The 16,155-nt window shown below is 38.8% G+C and overlaps 1 protein-coding gene across 1 annotated transcript; it reads left to right on the top strand.

Annotated features, from left to right (window-relative positions):
* The first annotated feature begins 3,723 nt into the window (after positions 1–3,723).
* On the top strand, positions 3,724–4,332 carry Krtap27-1 (keratin associated protein 27-1). The gene has a single exon (XM_021184422.3). The coding sequence runs from the start codon at positions 3,724–3,726 to the stop codon at positions 4,330–4,332; it is 609 nt and encodes a 202-aa protein (XP_021040081.1).
* The last annotated feature ends 11,823 nt before the right edge of the window (positions 4,333–16,155 follow it).

Below are 16,155 nucleotides of genomic sequence, written 5' to 3'. Positions count from 1 at the left end.
TCATTGGCAGTGAAAAATAGAGACCTTTTCATGGTAAAAAGCTTTAGAAGCAAGCCCATGGAGAACCAAGCATTAGCCCAGAATAACTGATTCAGACTGTGCCTAATAAGGGACTTCCATAATAACTTTATCCCCATTTCACAAATAAGAAAACATAATTATTTCCTTTTATTTAAACTAAGCACCCATTGCAGTTCCTGAACCCTGAGGTACAGGGAGACTTACATACTCTATGCTGAATGAAATCAGTTACACGTTGAGCACATTTTTCTTTCACATTTCCTTCCCGTTTGTTAATTTTCCAAGTACATTTATGAAGATCTTATTATACAGCAGCCAGTCACTGGGGGACTCATTGGTGGGGAACTGATAGTGAGAAAGATCAGATATGTCTTGCTTCCTTAAAAGACACAGGGTAGTAGCAAAGTCAAGAAACTGTATAATTCTAAGATTTTTTTAAAGGTGTGTAGAGATTTTTCTATATAAGAAAACTAAGCCCTCAGAAAGGAAACAATGAAAGTCAACACAATGTCTTGCTGAATCTGCTGAACAATGAGTCAAAGGAAGATTAGACATATCCGCCGGGCATAGCTAAGACCATTGAATTTGGAGCACATTGAGCAGAGGGTGAAAACAAGTGTTTGAATTACAAAAGTAGATCAGCGCTCGTACGATAGTACAGACAAGATTAAGGGAATAGATCTTGCTCTAATTGCAATGATATTAATTTTATTACTTCAAGGAGGAGAATCAGAGCTGGAAAGAGAAGCCAATCGTGAGTCGATGATGTGCACAAATGAGGATCAACGTTACCTCCCAGAACACATTTTTAAATATGAGGTAGAGTGCCATGTGCGTATAATCCCAGCAATCGGTGAGGCAGATCATGTTGCTCTGCTTGTCTGACCTGCAGGGGACATGCTTATATGAAGAGTAGGGTGGGGTGTGTCTAAGCAACCTCACTGATCTCTATACTCTCCAAACACAGACATATGTGTATACATGCCCCTCCATATGTGTGAACACACACACAATGATCACAAGTTCCAATAGAAGCCACTGTGAAAAACAAAAGATCAAATAAGTACTAGAAGGAATGCATAAAAAAATGAATGGCTTATTGTACAGGTAATGTTCATGTGAAGAACATAATAGGATCCAGAATTTATGAGTGCTTTTCTCTAAACAATAAACAGCATCCATTTGTTACAATGGTTTCAGATGTGTCTTGTAAATTTTCTGTAACATTCCTAGTCTTTCAAATATTGAGGATAGTTATTCATTAGAGTTTCTCACAATTCCTGAATAGTCTTAGACCTATATATAGGAGTCTGGGATAGTGTGCTAATAATATATTCCCTTTCTGTTTACTCTTTAGTTGAGCTAAGTAAATTTTAGGATATGTTATCCCATGTACAGTCACCAAACCCAGACACTATTGTGGATGCCAACAAGAGCTTGCTGACAGAAACCTGTTATAGCTCTCTCCTGAGAGGCTTTGCCTGACAGATACAGAGGTGGATGTTCACAGCCAAACATTGTACTGAGCACAGGGTCCCCATAGGAGGAGCTAGAGAAAAGATCCAAGGAGCTGAAGGGGTTTGCAGCCCCATAGGAGGAACAACAATAAGAACTAACCAGTACCCCCAGAGCTCCCAGGGACTAAACTACTAACTACAGAGTACACATGGAGGGACTCATGGCTCCAGCTGCATATGTAGCAGAGGATGGCCTTGTTGGTCAACAATGGGAGAAGAGGTCCTTGGTCCTGTGAAGGCTTTATGCCCCAGTGTCGGGGAATGCCAGGAAGCTAGAGTAAGTAGGTTGGTGAGCAGGGGTGGAAGGGAAGGGATAGGGGGTTTTCAGAGGAGAAACCAGGAAAGGGGATAACATTTGAAATGAAAATAAAGAAAAGATCTAATATGAAAAAGAACTTTCTTGGCAGACTTAGTATTGTGAGTATGAAGCTGCTAGTTAGAGCATATTGGTGCAAAAAACTGTAGGAGTGGATCATCTGTCCACTCTGAAAACAAAACAAAACAAAACAGAGCTGGAGAGATGGACCCATGCCTAAGAGCACTTGCTTTTACTAGAGAGAAGAAAATATAACTGAAGAGCACATTGGGACTATATTTGCTATAGCGAAGACAATACTAACCATTAGGAAGCATGAGCACACCTGGCCACTGCCTGGTGGAGAGTCAATCAGAATAGAAAGGTGGAAATTGATTGCCCTGAGCATCAGTAGAGTAGGAAAGATGTGGAGGAGCTGGGATGAGAGGAGGGGACTGAGAAAGAGAAACACAGTTAGACATAGGGAGTCTGTGCTGCTCTTCTTTAGCACAGTAGGGCAAGTGTGGTCTACAGGAATCTAGGATGTGATTCAAGCTCTATAAGAGCACAGTGATTTCGAACATATGGAGACAATAAACATTGGAAGAAATGGAGATGCTACTTATTCCAATACGATCTTTACACAGTGCCTTCTTGAAACTAATTATCACACGGCACCCCATAAATATGTACAAATATCATGTCCGTATGAAATGTGCAATGAAAATTTGCACATTTTTATAACCTCTGATCCAATGTTATAGATGAATATTTTATGTATTTGCTTATCTAATTTTTACATTTTTATTACTTTATTCTGATATTAATTCACCTTCAGTGTCAAAGATTACGAAATGTATGCAAAGAGAAAGAAAAAGGGGGACGTTAGACACCTTTCATTAATAAAAATAGTGCACTAGTGACTCAGAAGCTAAAACAAGAGCCTTTAAGTGGGAAACAAATTTCAGGTGAAGAAGTCAAGGTGATGAAGGGGACAAGGAATCAGGTAAGCAGGGAGGAGCTAGAGGTGGGGAGATGGATCAGGTGTTGAAAGTGAGTTCTGCTTTTATAGGGGAACTGAGCTTGGTCTGCAGGACCCATGTTGGGTTTCTCACACCAGGCTGTAACTACATCTAAGTTCTGGGGATCTGATATTTTCTTCTTGCCTCTGAGAGTGCGTGCGCGCACACACACACACACACACACTGTACTCCCAGACATACATGCATATACACCATTGAAAAGAAGTCAAATGTTTAAAGAAGAATAGAGAAAAAGAATGCTAGGGGCATCCACTAAAAACATTTAATGGTTTTAGTAAATAATGAGAAGAGATGCTATTGTACATCCTATTTATACGTGGATCAACTGGAGGACAATATCTGATGGTGGGATTCACTGGATCTACATTTAAGTAGAAATTAACAACATCTTATCTCATTCTGGATAGATCGGTACACTGAAAACCCCAGTGATTGAGGGTAATCAGTATTCAGTTGTCTACACCTATACTCTTCATTGTCCATTTACCAGTATAAAAAGCCATAATAGTGAGCTTGGGTGACACATGGGGACTCGTATTTGCCAAACCTCACCCTTATGATTCAGTTATGGCAACAACATGAAAGCTATTTTGAAGATTAACAATTGGACTTGCATCTTGTTAATAAGACACCATTTCATATAGAATGAAGCAAAGCACTAATAAGATGTTCTCTTTCAAATTAGCTTAAGCAATGAAGTGCAAAGGAGTCTTGAAAATTAAAGGCAACACCCAGCTTTCTGAGTACTATATAATGTCCCCAGCAAAGACATAGTGTGTATGTCTTTAAACCTAACATTTGACATCTTGAGTCTTTTTAACTAACTTCAATTAAAGGTTTGGGGAGTATGCTTCATAGCCACTGCCAGTCATTCAGGAGCTTGGGTAAAGCTCCGTCACTGTCTTCCATCACACACAACTCTAATCCTAAAAGCTTTGAAGATGGCATTGTCTTGCCCAGCAGTTGTCACAGCAGAACCTGGCTCCTGGACAACTTTCAAGAAACCTACAGTGAAACTTCCACCTGCCTACCAGCCAATTGTGGACAGCACCACTGCAAAGTGGACCCCTGTGTGCAAAGTTCCCGGAACTCCAGAGCTGAACAAACAATTTGTTCTAATTCCAAGACCTGTGAAAGAACAAGAGAAATATCTCCAGCGGTACCAGAGAGTGCTTCTCAAACCTGCCAATCAAGGAATTATAAGCAAGTGGGTTTTGTAGCCCAGAGCTACCAACCTGCAAGTTACATGACCAAGTGTTGCCCACTAAAGTCTACAGCGTTTGAAAGTTGCCAAACTCTGGAGTTTGAATCCAGCCCATGCTGCTCTCAGGTCTCTGAGTGCAGGTCCTGTAATTCCTCCAGCAATATTGTCTCTGGGCTACATCGTGTGGAATCTTCCAACACTTATGAGCCAACATGCTGTGTGACTGGTGGTTCACAAGTGCCTAGTAAGTGAAGAAATTTAAAAGGGTATGGAGGAGTTGAATTGATTTCTGAATACTTGGGAACTCTATTTATCTAAATTTAAATTAATGTGTTTGTGTGAAAAAAGTACATACGTGTTTATATTACTTTTTCCAATGTCAAAGAAGGATTTCTTTTCCTTTCGGGTATTTCTGATGGTAAGCTGAGGCCACAAAGCATTTTACTCATTTTAGGTCACTAGGACACTACTTACTGTTTACCATGGAATAACCATTGTTCCTTAAAAAGATAAATTTTCACTACTATGTATGAAAATATTTAGCAAAAGTATAGTTTATTAGCTATTGTGATTATACCAGAAATCCGTGAGATGATATAACTTACTCTGGAAGCTCAAGATGTCCTACAATTTCTGATAGGCTCAACTCAACCAGAAACAAATAGTTATTTCATAACACCAGAAATATTACTATAAAATTGGGTCAACTCAGTAACTGAATCAAGACACTTGTAAATCAGAGATAGAGTCTTTCACCTGAAACATGTGAGAATTTTGAATTCCACCTGCATGGACCTCAGAGCAAGGCAGTATTTGGTAGCCTTTTAAACAGTTTTCACCGTTCTTCTTTGTCTCATCTTTATTTTCCAGTGATTTGGGGGTGGAAAAAAATGTTGGTTGTTGTCCTTAAATAAATTACATTTATTATAAATATAGTTGTCACACTATTGTTTTCTTCAAGAATATTTGTGAGAATTTTTAAAAGGGGTGTGTGTGTGTGTGTGTGTGTCAGAGAGAGAGAGAGAGAGAGAGAGAGAGAGAGAGAGAGAGAGAGAGAGAGAGTCAGATAGAGTCCCTAGAGCTAGAGTTTAAGAATTAAGGGAGTTGCTTGAGTAAGATGGGAACCAAACACAGATCCTCTGGAGGAGCAGCACATAATCTTAAGTTCAGAGCCACCCATGTCTCCAGCCCCCTTGCTGTGAGTTTTATATTATAGTTTTGAAGGATGCTTTGATGAAATAAAAATAGAAGAAATTTGAAAATTCAAAAAATAAAAAGAAGAAGAAGAAGAACATGTTCTCTTACCACACTTTTAAGGAAAAGAGCTAGAAAATGATATCACATTTTTTGGTTGTTAATCCAGAGATAATAAAAACACTCAATTAAAGACCATAAAAAATGGAGTCAGAATAGAGTATGAATATTTGAACTGCAATAATTTATTCTTGGCTATTTACAAGCTCTGGGGTCAGTCCTAAATAGATCTTTCATTTTCAAGGAAAAAATTTGATTGTTAAAATTATGGGCCGTTAAGTTGAAATCTTATGTTTATTGAAGGCTATGTCAACCCTAACTAGGAGATTAGGTGCAAGTTATTTAACTATTCTTAAAAAAAAAAAAAAGGCTGGGCGGTGGTGGCACATGCCTTTAATCCCAGCACTCGGGAGGCAGAGGCAGGCGGATTTCTGAGTTCGAGGCCAGCCTAGTCTACAAAGTGAGTTCCAGGACAGCCAGGGCTATACAGAGAAACCCTGTCTAGAAAAACCAAAAACCAAACTAAACCAACCAACCAAAACAAAACAAAACAAAACAAACAAACAAACAAAAAAAAGGTTTTCAACTTTAGACTCGAGATTACAAGGATCCAGCACTGTGAGGATTAAAAGTAAGTACATCAAACATTCTCAATATGTCACTTTGTGTGTGTAGTGAGTATGACATTTTGTGTGTGTAGTGTGTATGTCATTTTGTGTGTAGTTGATGCTCAATATAGTCCAGCAAGCAGCCTTGCTTAGAGACACAGCAGGTTGCAGATAATGGAGATTTGTAAACAAACCAAAGGATCTATGACAAATGACGGAAACTCATCATCAAGATCAGAAAAGAAATACTTTAGAATTTTTTAAAGGAAAATATCAAGAGATACATATTTCAATGGGGGATGTGGGGCTGAAGAGCTGTAGCAGTTAAAAGCCCTTGCTATTCTTTCAGAGGACCTATACTTAGTCTCTTAGCATCAAAATGGTTGTTCAAGAGCATGTGTCACTCTGGTGCCAGGTAAAGTGGTGCACATTTCTAGTCTCTGAGGGCACCAGGCGTACAAACATGTATGCAAGCAAAACACCCACACCAAAATTAGCAACAGCAACACCCCTACACACTGTACCTAGCTGAAGCAGACTAGGCCATTACCTTTGAAGACAAAGCTAAACGTGACCAGACAGTCTGCAGATGAGTGTTTGGAACCCAGGGGGAAGTCATTTCCGGATGATTGTGAGGGTTTGCTGAATAAGACTGGAACTGAAATCAACGAACCTAGCAAATGACCCTTCTCGGGGCAGATGCTCCTTATAAGCCCACCACAGACCTAAGTACAGCAAAACATGGAGAGAGAAAGGATTTCTACATGCTTCTTGCTTTTCTGTTGAGCTCAAACTTTAGTCTTCTCTCAGCTTTTGTCTCCTGGGTTCCCAGGCTTTCAGACTTAGATCAAAATGACCATTGTCTTCTTTGGATAGCCAAGATACACAAAACAGATGAATAGGACAACTTTGTCACAGTCGGTGACTATATGAGACTATATGAGGAGCTATGTGAAATTTGGGTCTTCATAATTACAGTTTAAAAATGAGACTTACTTCTGTTCTTTGTAATAACCCTGATTAATACCATATTGAAACAAAGAAGAAGCCCTGAATTTAGATTCTTTAAACCCACATTTGTTCAGACACTTTTTTGAGGTGTGGCTTGAAGGAAACCAGAGGGAGATCTGAGAAAGAAAGGCTAATGACTACTTGATTTCATCAATGGGAGCACATTGATCCTTGTTATAGAGGAGTATTTCTGAAGTCAGATGTTGGCATATAGTATCTGGCCACAGCTGTAAAGTGCTAGCAACATAGCTTTGTAAACAATAAATAAATACTTCATCTCACACTGGTCTCTCAGGGTCTCAATCCAGGCAACATGTCAGCATGGATGGATTTCTTTTCCACAATAAAGATAATTACTGAAGTTTAAATGGATCCCCAGCGATGAATTAAGTTTATTTGAATGCGATTTACTGCATGAGCCTTCCACATGTATGTTCCTGTAATTGATATAACTTATATGGAAGAATCGGCTTTACTTAATAATAATTATATATGCTTGGAGAGAGAAGGGAGGATTGAGGAAAGGTTTATTTTCATGTCTGTCCTATTTATCACTCTAAGGGAATTACTCATTCTTTCTAGGTTGAGCTTGGTCACTTCCCTAAAACGGTCTCTGAAGAATGGGCCAGTCCATGATATAACCCAACATGAAACACATGTAAGACCTTCCCGCAGATGAATCCTGTGACCTCAAATACGAGACTTTTGATATTTGAGTACGAAATGGTATGACTGCAGGAAGAGACCTTGGAGGGAAATTTACCATAACGAGAAGATCATGAAACCGGTTATGACTAGATCTTGCTCAATTTCAAATTCTGTCAATTACTAGCCTTGTGTCATGGGATGGTTTGACATTTCAGAGATTCTGTTCTTTTGCTGTAAAGTGGATAAAATGGTGCCTAATGTAGTAGATGATTGTGACAGCTCAATGATAAAGTGCCAATTAAATGCTTAGTGGAGTGTTTAACACGTGGCAAGTGTGCAATATACACCAGGTATCATTTGACACTTCATTTGCTATTTGGCTCCTGGGGCTCCACCTCAGTTTATGATTGAGTGTGCTGTACTAAAATCACAGGGCAAAGACCAATGGAAGCTTTCTATTGCTTGGGAAAGGACTGAAGCAGTGTGTTGCATCCTGTTATGCCATGAGAATTCACATTCTATATATTTCAGAACACTTTCTGTAAGTCAAATGATACCTTTCTTTCTAAGCAGAAAGTATAATATGATCTATGCATTAGTGTATCAGAGTCATCAAAACACAGGGATCTTAACTCCATGATTATCTGCTTAAAGTCAACTATATTAAATATCAGAACCATATGTTTGCCTTTATATTAATGTGCAAGTAGCCATACAGCCAAATATTAGTACCTGGGCATTTAGTATTTATCAAACATTGAATATATGTTTTATTTTTAATAACTGAATGGAATAATCACTATTTTATTAGCCTATTCTCTAGTAAAGATGAAGGCAACATGAATGGAGGTGTCAGAGGTATATAATAAATACATAATGGAGTTACTTCACACATGTTGCATTTGAAAGTATAAATTATATCGCATTGCTAGGAATCAGAGTAATTTCAAGTGTAAGGGATATTTATGCTGTATACAAGGTCAATAAAATAATTTCATTGAAAATGATCACTCTGATTAATCGTTGGGAAGATATAGAGAGGAATTTCAGAGCACTAAATATGACTATGATAGGTGCCTCCCACTTTATCTAAATAAAGTTTATTGTGTAAACTTTGTCACTGGAGTCATGAAGGACCTGGATGGAGGACTTGGTTTCACGCTGATGGAACCTTTCGTTGCCTTCTGTTGTATGTCTTCCATTGACAACAGCTTCCTTACTCTGCTTCATGTGAATATTCAGGAGTCCCATTTATACCCACAGCTTGTAATTCTTTCACGTAAAACGTTTTCAGCTTTTCTACTTGCATATAAAATAGTTATCTAAAAAGAATTGTTCAAAAACACCCAACTTAGAACCATCCCATTGAACCTTTTGAAGTCATATCTCCGAGGTAACTAAGAGCAGTGGATTCTAAATTCCCGTGGTCTTCCTCTGATGCTGATAAGCAATAAATTGCACAATAGGCTGACAGGTGCTGGTACAGTAAACATATAAAGCTAAATTAAAGCAAAACATTCTTGCTCTTGCAAAGTTGCAAGCAATTTGCTTGACGTTTTAATAAAACTTTCTCTAGTTTTGTGGAAGCAAACTCTCTAATGAGATTCAAAGAGAGTCGTTCCTGGGAGCCCAAGGCAAAGTCAATGTTGTTGCCTCTGCCCATAAGAACAGAGAGACCTTGAGGGTAAATAGCTGAAATAGTGAAGCCAATTTCTATTCTTCTATTGCTCACGGTGCTAGTGCTTCCAATATGGAGTCAATGTTCCTGCAGGAAGTCAATACCTGCTAATTGACAGAGGTAATGAGAGGAGACTGAAAATCAAAGGGAAGCTTGGTAACAGCATCCTGAGAGTGCACCAAGTTGTCACCATTCATAGATACTTTCTCTTTCCTGATACTGACTGTGTTACTGGGATACCTGAATGACAAACTTGCTTTACAAACTGCATAAGTGATCACAGGCTCACTGATGGTTTTATTGTTGTTGTTGTTTTGTTTTGTTTTGTTTTGTTTGACCTTTTGACATGGACTATACATGCTTACTACTTTTATACTCAGTCCTTTTGGACTTATTTAATAGTGTCTGCTAACATCCTCAAGAACAAAGTGATTTTCCTAGACTGCATATTTACCTAAACTCTAGCATGAAGTGAAATAGTTATAAATATTTGCTCAATTGATGTTTATAGGGCTACATTGTAATACACTTATAAAATGGTTAATTTTATAGTAAGATTCAGTTAAGGTTTGCCCTGATTTTAAGAGTAGCTATCAGGTGCTTCTGTTGGAAAGAAGTATATCTTTTTGAAAAAATAGAAACAGACACCAAGGTGCTTTCCATTTTTCAAGCTTATTTGTTAGGGAGGATGTCTATAGTGTGTCTGTTCCTGGTTTCCCAAGTCCCCAGGGCTGTAGCTGATGGTAACTTGGTCCCCAGGAGTCTGGTTTAATTTCCTGCAGCGAATGACTGTAGCGATCAGAGCATTGATCGTGAGACTAGTCCTAAGGGGCTTCTAATATGAGGCCAGTGCTCTGGGACCCTGAGGCTGTAAATGGAATGCTAAGCAATCAAAAAACAATATTCTGCACTGAGGGCCATTGAACTTTCCTGGGAGAACAAACACTACTCCATGCTATATTTCACACTGATAGATGTCCAGTTAGGATTAAGTGCTTTCAAGTTCTTCCTCTGGTTGCTGAATGATATGCCTATGGCCTATATAGCCACAACAAAGATCAAAGGATTATTTTAATGTTTTCCTTATATACTACATCACTTTTATTCATAGTTAAAATTGCACAGAATCAGATAGTTGCTTCTATTGTAAAATGTTTTCAGTGGGCATCACTGTAGAACAAATATACCTGCCAACATTAAGTGACAGACTCAACTCCATTCAGCTCATTGCCCACAGAGTTAGTGCTAGAACCCAAGCTATGTGACTCTCATTCTATTGTTCCCTTGGCTGTGTCTCACAATGTCATTCATAGGAAGTTAATTTTAAAAAGTATTAACCAGGTCCCTTTCAGTATGTGCCAGCACCGGGTCACCTGGGCACGGAGTCAGCAGACATCCCCAAGGTCCCTAGAGAACAGCTTCTGAGGCAGACCCCTTTCGGGTTACAGACATCTGGGCACCTTCCCTGACAGAGGAGAGGTGTCTACCCCACCCAGGAGGGCTTTGCCTGAGCACCTGGGGGAGCCATCTTGGTTCCCGGATCCCTCTGAGACTAGTCTGCACAGGTGAGAGTATGGACTACAGAAGCTAACAACTTCTGAGATAGGCCCTGTTTCAGACCTTCATCTTCTGCCAGGAAGCAGGTCCAAACGCCAGATATCTGTGCACCTTCCCTGCAAGAGGAGAGCTTGCCTGCAGAGAGTGCTGTGACCACTGAAACTCAAGAGAGAGCTAGTCTCCCAGGTCTGCTGATAGAGGCTAACAGAATCACGAAAGGAACAACCTCTAACCAGAGACAACTATAACAACTATCTCCAGAGATTACCAGATGGCAAAAGGCAAACATAAGAATCTTACCAACAGAGACCAAGACCACTCACCATCATCAGAACACAGCACTCACACCTCACCCAGTCCTGGGCACCCCAACACACCCGAAAAGCTAGACCCGGATTTAAACGCATATCTCATGATGATGGTAGAGAACATCAAGAAGGACTTTAATAACTCACTTAAAGAAATACAAGAGAACACTGCTAAAGAGTTACAAGTCGTTAAAGAAAAACAGGAAAATACAACCAAACAGGTAGAAGTCCTTAAAGAAAAACAGGAAAACACATCCAAACAGATGATGGAAATGAACAAAACCATACTAGACCTAAAAGGGAAGTAGATACAATAAAGAAAACCCAAAGTGAGGCAACGCTGGAGATAGAAAGAAATCTGCGACCATCAGCAACAGAATACAAGATATGGAAGAGAGAATCTCAGGTGAAGAAGATTCCATAGAGAACATGGGCACAACAATCAAAGAAAATGCAAAATGCAAAAAAGATCCTAACTCAAAACATTCAGGAAATGCAGGACACAATGAGAAGACCAAACATATGGATAATAGGAGTAGGTGAGAATGAAGATGTTCAATTTAAAGAGCCAGCAAATATCTTCAACAAAATTATAGAAGAAAACTTTCCAAACCTAAAGAAAGAGATGCCCATGAACATACAAGAAGCCTACAAAACTCCAAATAGACTGGACGAGAAAAGAAATTCCTACTGACACATAATAATCAGAACAACAAATGCACTAAATAAAGATAGACTATTAAAAGCAGTAAGGGTAAAAGGCCAAGTAACATATAAAGGCAGGCGTATCACAATTAAACTAGACTTTTCACCAGAGAGTATGAAAGCCAGAAGAGCCTGGACAGATGTTATACAGACACCAAGAGAACACAAATGCCAGCCCAGGCTGCTATACCCAGCCAAACTTTCAATTACCATAGATGGAGAAAACAAAGTAATTCACAAGAAAACCAAATTTACACATTATCTTTCTACGATCCCAGCCCTTCAAAGGATAATAACAGAAAAAAATCCAATACAAGGACGGAAAGCATGCCCCAGAAAAAGCAAGAAAGTAATCCTTCAACAAACCTAAAAGCACACAGCCACAAGAACAGAATGCCAAATCTAACAACAAAAATAATAGGAAGCAACAATTACTTTTCCTTAATATCTCTTAGTATTAGACTAACATACTGGCTACACAAACAGGACCCAACATTTTGCTGTTTACCAGAAACCCATCTCAGGGAAAAAGACAGATACTACCTCAGAATGAAAGGCTGGAAAACAATTTTCCAAGCAAATGGTCTGAAGAAACAAGCTGGAATAGCCATTCTAATATCTAATAATATCGACTTCCAACCCAAAGTTATAAAAAAAAAAGACAAGGAGGGACACTTCATACTCATCAAAGGTAAAATCTTCCAAGAGGAGCTCTCAATTCTGAATATCTATGCTCCAAATGCAAGGGCAGCCACATTCATTAAAGAAACTTTAGTAAAGTTCAAAGCACACATTGCACCTCACACAATAATAGTGGGAGACTTCAACACACCACTTTCATCAATGGACAGATTGTGGAAACAGAAACTAAACAGGGACACAGGGAAACTTCAACACACCACTTTCATCAATGGACAGATCGTGGAAACAGAAACTAAAAAAGGACACAGGGAAACTAACAGAAGTTATGAAACAAATGGATTTAACAGATACCTACAGAACATTTTATCCTAAAAAATGATATACCTTCTTCTCAGCACCTCAGGGTACCTTCTCCAAAAGTGACCATATAATTGGTCACAAAACAGGCCTCAACAGATACAAAAATATTCAAATTGTCCCATGCATTCTATCAGATCACCATGGACTAAGGCTGATCTTCAATAACAACATAAATTATAGAATGCCTACATTCACGTGGAAACTGAACAACACTCTTCTCAATGATACTTGGTCAAGGCAGGAATAAAGAAAGAAATTAAAGACATTTTAGAGTTTAATGAAAATGAAGCCACAACATACCCAAACTTATGGGACACAATGAAAGCACTTCTAAGAGGAAAACTTATAGCTCTGAGTGCCTCCAAAAAGAAACTAGAGAGAGCACACACTAGCAGCTTGAAAACACACCGAAAATCTCTAGAACAAAAGGAAGCAAATTCACCCAAGAGGAATAGACAGCAGGAAATAGTCAAACCCAGGGGTGAAATCAACCAAGTGGAAACGAGAAGAACTATTCAAAGAATCAACCAAACCAGTAGCTGGTTCTTTAAGAAAATCAACAAGATAGATAAACCCTTAGCCAGACTCACTAGAGGGCACAGGGACAGCATCCTAATTATCAAAATCAGAAATGAAAAGGGAATTTCCTGAAGAAATCCAAAACACTATCAGATCCTTCTACAAAAGGCTATACTCAACAAAACTGGAAAACCTGGATGAAATGGACAAATTTCTAGACAGATACCAGGTACCAAACTTAAATCAGGATCAGGTTAATGACCTAAACAGTCCTATATCCCCTAAAGAAATAGAAGCAGTCATTAATAGTCTCCCAGCCAAAAAAAAAGCCCAGGACCAGATGGGTTTAGTGCAGAGTTCTATAAGACCTTCAAAGAAGATCTAATTCCAGTTCTTCACAAACTATTCAAAAAATAGAAGCAGAAGGTACCATACCCAGTTCATTCTATGAAGCCACAATTACTCTGATACCTAAACCACAGAAAGACCCAACAAACAGAGAGAACTTCAGACCAATTTCCCTTATGAATATCAATGCAAAAATACTCAATAAAATTCTCTCTAACCGAATCCAAGAACACATCAAAACCATCATCCATCCTGATCAAGTAGGTTTCATTCCAGGGATGCAGGGATGGCTTAATATATGGAAATCCATCAACGTAATCCATTATGTAAACAAACTCAAAGACAAAAATCACATGATCATCTCATTAGATGCTGAGAAAGTATTTGAAAAAATCCAATACCCATTCATGATAAAAGTCTTGGAAAGATCAGGAATTAGAGGCCCATACCTAAACATGATAAAAGCAATCTACAGCCAACCAGTAGCCAACATCAAAGTAAATGCTGAGAAGCTGGAAGCAATCCAACTAAAATCAGGGACTAGACAAGGCTGTCCACTCTCTGCATACCTATTCAACATTGTACTTGAAGTCCTAGCCAGAGCAATTCAAAAACAAAAGGAGATCAAGGGGATACAAATTGGAAAGGAAGAAGTCAAAATATCACTTTTTGCAGATGATATGATAGTATATATAAGTGACCCTAAAAACTCCACCAGAGAACTCCTAAACCTAATAAACAGCTTCAGTGAAGTAGCTGGATATAAAATTAACTCAAACAAGTCAATGGCCTTTCTCTACACAAAGGATAAAGAGGCTGAGAAAGAAATTAGGGAAATAACACCCTTCACAATATTCACAGATAATATAAAATACCTTGGTGTGACTCTAACTAAGGAAGTGAAAGATCTGTATGATAAGAACTTCAAGTCTCTGAAGAAAGAAATTATAGAAGATCTCAGAAGATGGAAAGATCTCCCATGCTCATGGATTGGCAGGATCAACATTGTAAAAATGGCTATCTTGCCAAAAGCAATCTACAGATTCAATGCAATCCCCATCAAAATTCCAACTCAATTCTTAAACAAATTAGAAAGGGCAATCTGCAAATTCATCTGGAATAACAAAAAGCCTAGGATAGCAAAAGATAGATAAAAGAATCTCTGGGGGAATCACCATGCCTGACCTAAAGCTGAACTACAGAGCAATTGTGATAAAAACTGCATGGTACTGGTATAGTGACAGACAAGTAGACCAATGGAATAGAATTTAAGACCCAGAAATGAACTCACACACCTATGGTCACTTGATCTTTGACAAGGAAGCTAAAACTATCCAGTGGAAAAACGACAGCATTTTCAACAAATGGTGCTGGCACAACTGGCGGTTATCATGTAGAAGAACGCGAATTGATCCACTCCTATCTCCTTGTACTAAGGTCAAATATAAGTGTATCAAGGAACTCCACATAAAACCAAACAGTGAAACTTATAGAGGAGAAAGTGGCTTCTGCTGTAAGATCAAGAATCAACAAATGGGACCTCATAAAATTACAAAGCTTTTGTAAGGCAAAAGACACCATCAATAAGTCAAAAAGGCCACCAACAGATTGGGAAAGGATCTTTACCTATCTTAAATCATATAGGGGCCTAATATCCAATATATATATAAAGAACTCAAGGTGGATTCCAGAAAATCAAATAACCCCATTAAAAAATGGGGCTCAGAGCTAAACAAAGAATTCTCACCTGAGGAATACCAAATGGCTGAGAAGCACCTGAAAAAATGTTCAGCATCCTTAATCATCAGGGAAATGCAAATCAAAGCAACCCTGAGATTCCACCTCACACCAGTCAGAATGGCTAAGATCAAAAATTCAGGTGACAGCAGATGCTGGCGAAGATGTGGAGAAAGAGGAATACTCCTCCATTGTTAATGGGATTGCAAGCTTGTACAACCACTCTGGAAATCAGTCTGGCAGTTCCTCAGAAAATTGGACATAGTACTACTGGAGGACCCTGCAATACCACTCCTGGGCATATATCCATATGTTCCAACTCATAAGAAGGACACATGCTCCACTATGTTCATAGCAGCCTTATTTATAATAGCCAGAAGCTGGAAAGAACCTAGATGCCCCTCAATTGAGGAATGGATACAGAAAATGTGGTACATTTACACAATGGAGTACTACTCAGCTATTAAAATGAATGAATTTATGAAATTCCTAGGCAAGTGGTTGGACCTGGAGGGCATCATCCTGAGTGAGGTAACCCAATCACAAAAAAACTCACACGATATGTACTCACTGATAAGTGGATATTAGCCCACAAACTTAGAATACCCAAGATACAAGATACAATTTGCAAAACACATGAAACTCAAGAAGAAGGAAGACCAAAGTGTGGACACTTTGCCCCTTCTTAGAATTGGGAACA

Source organism: Mus caroli, unplaced genomic scaffold (assembly GCF_978045245.1).
Source record: "Mus caroli unplaced genomic scaffold, Mus_caroli_1 scaffold_17, whole genome shotgun sequence".
Lineage (NCBI taxonomy): Eukaryota > Metazoa > Chordata > Mammalia > Rodentia > Muridae > Mus > Mus caroli.
The sequence above is the reverse complement of the archived record's forward strand: the minus strand, read 5'-3'. Positions and strand labels throughout refer to the sequence as shown.

What these genes read in the sequence shown, in the direction of transcription:
- Krtap27-1 (XM_021184422.3), top strand. Translation starts at nt 3,724, where the DNA reads ATGCTTCATAGCCACTGCCAGTCATTCAGGAGCTTGGGTAAAGCTCCG.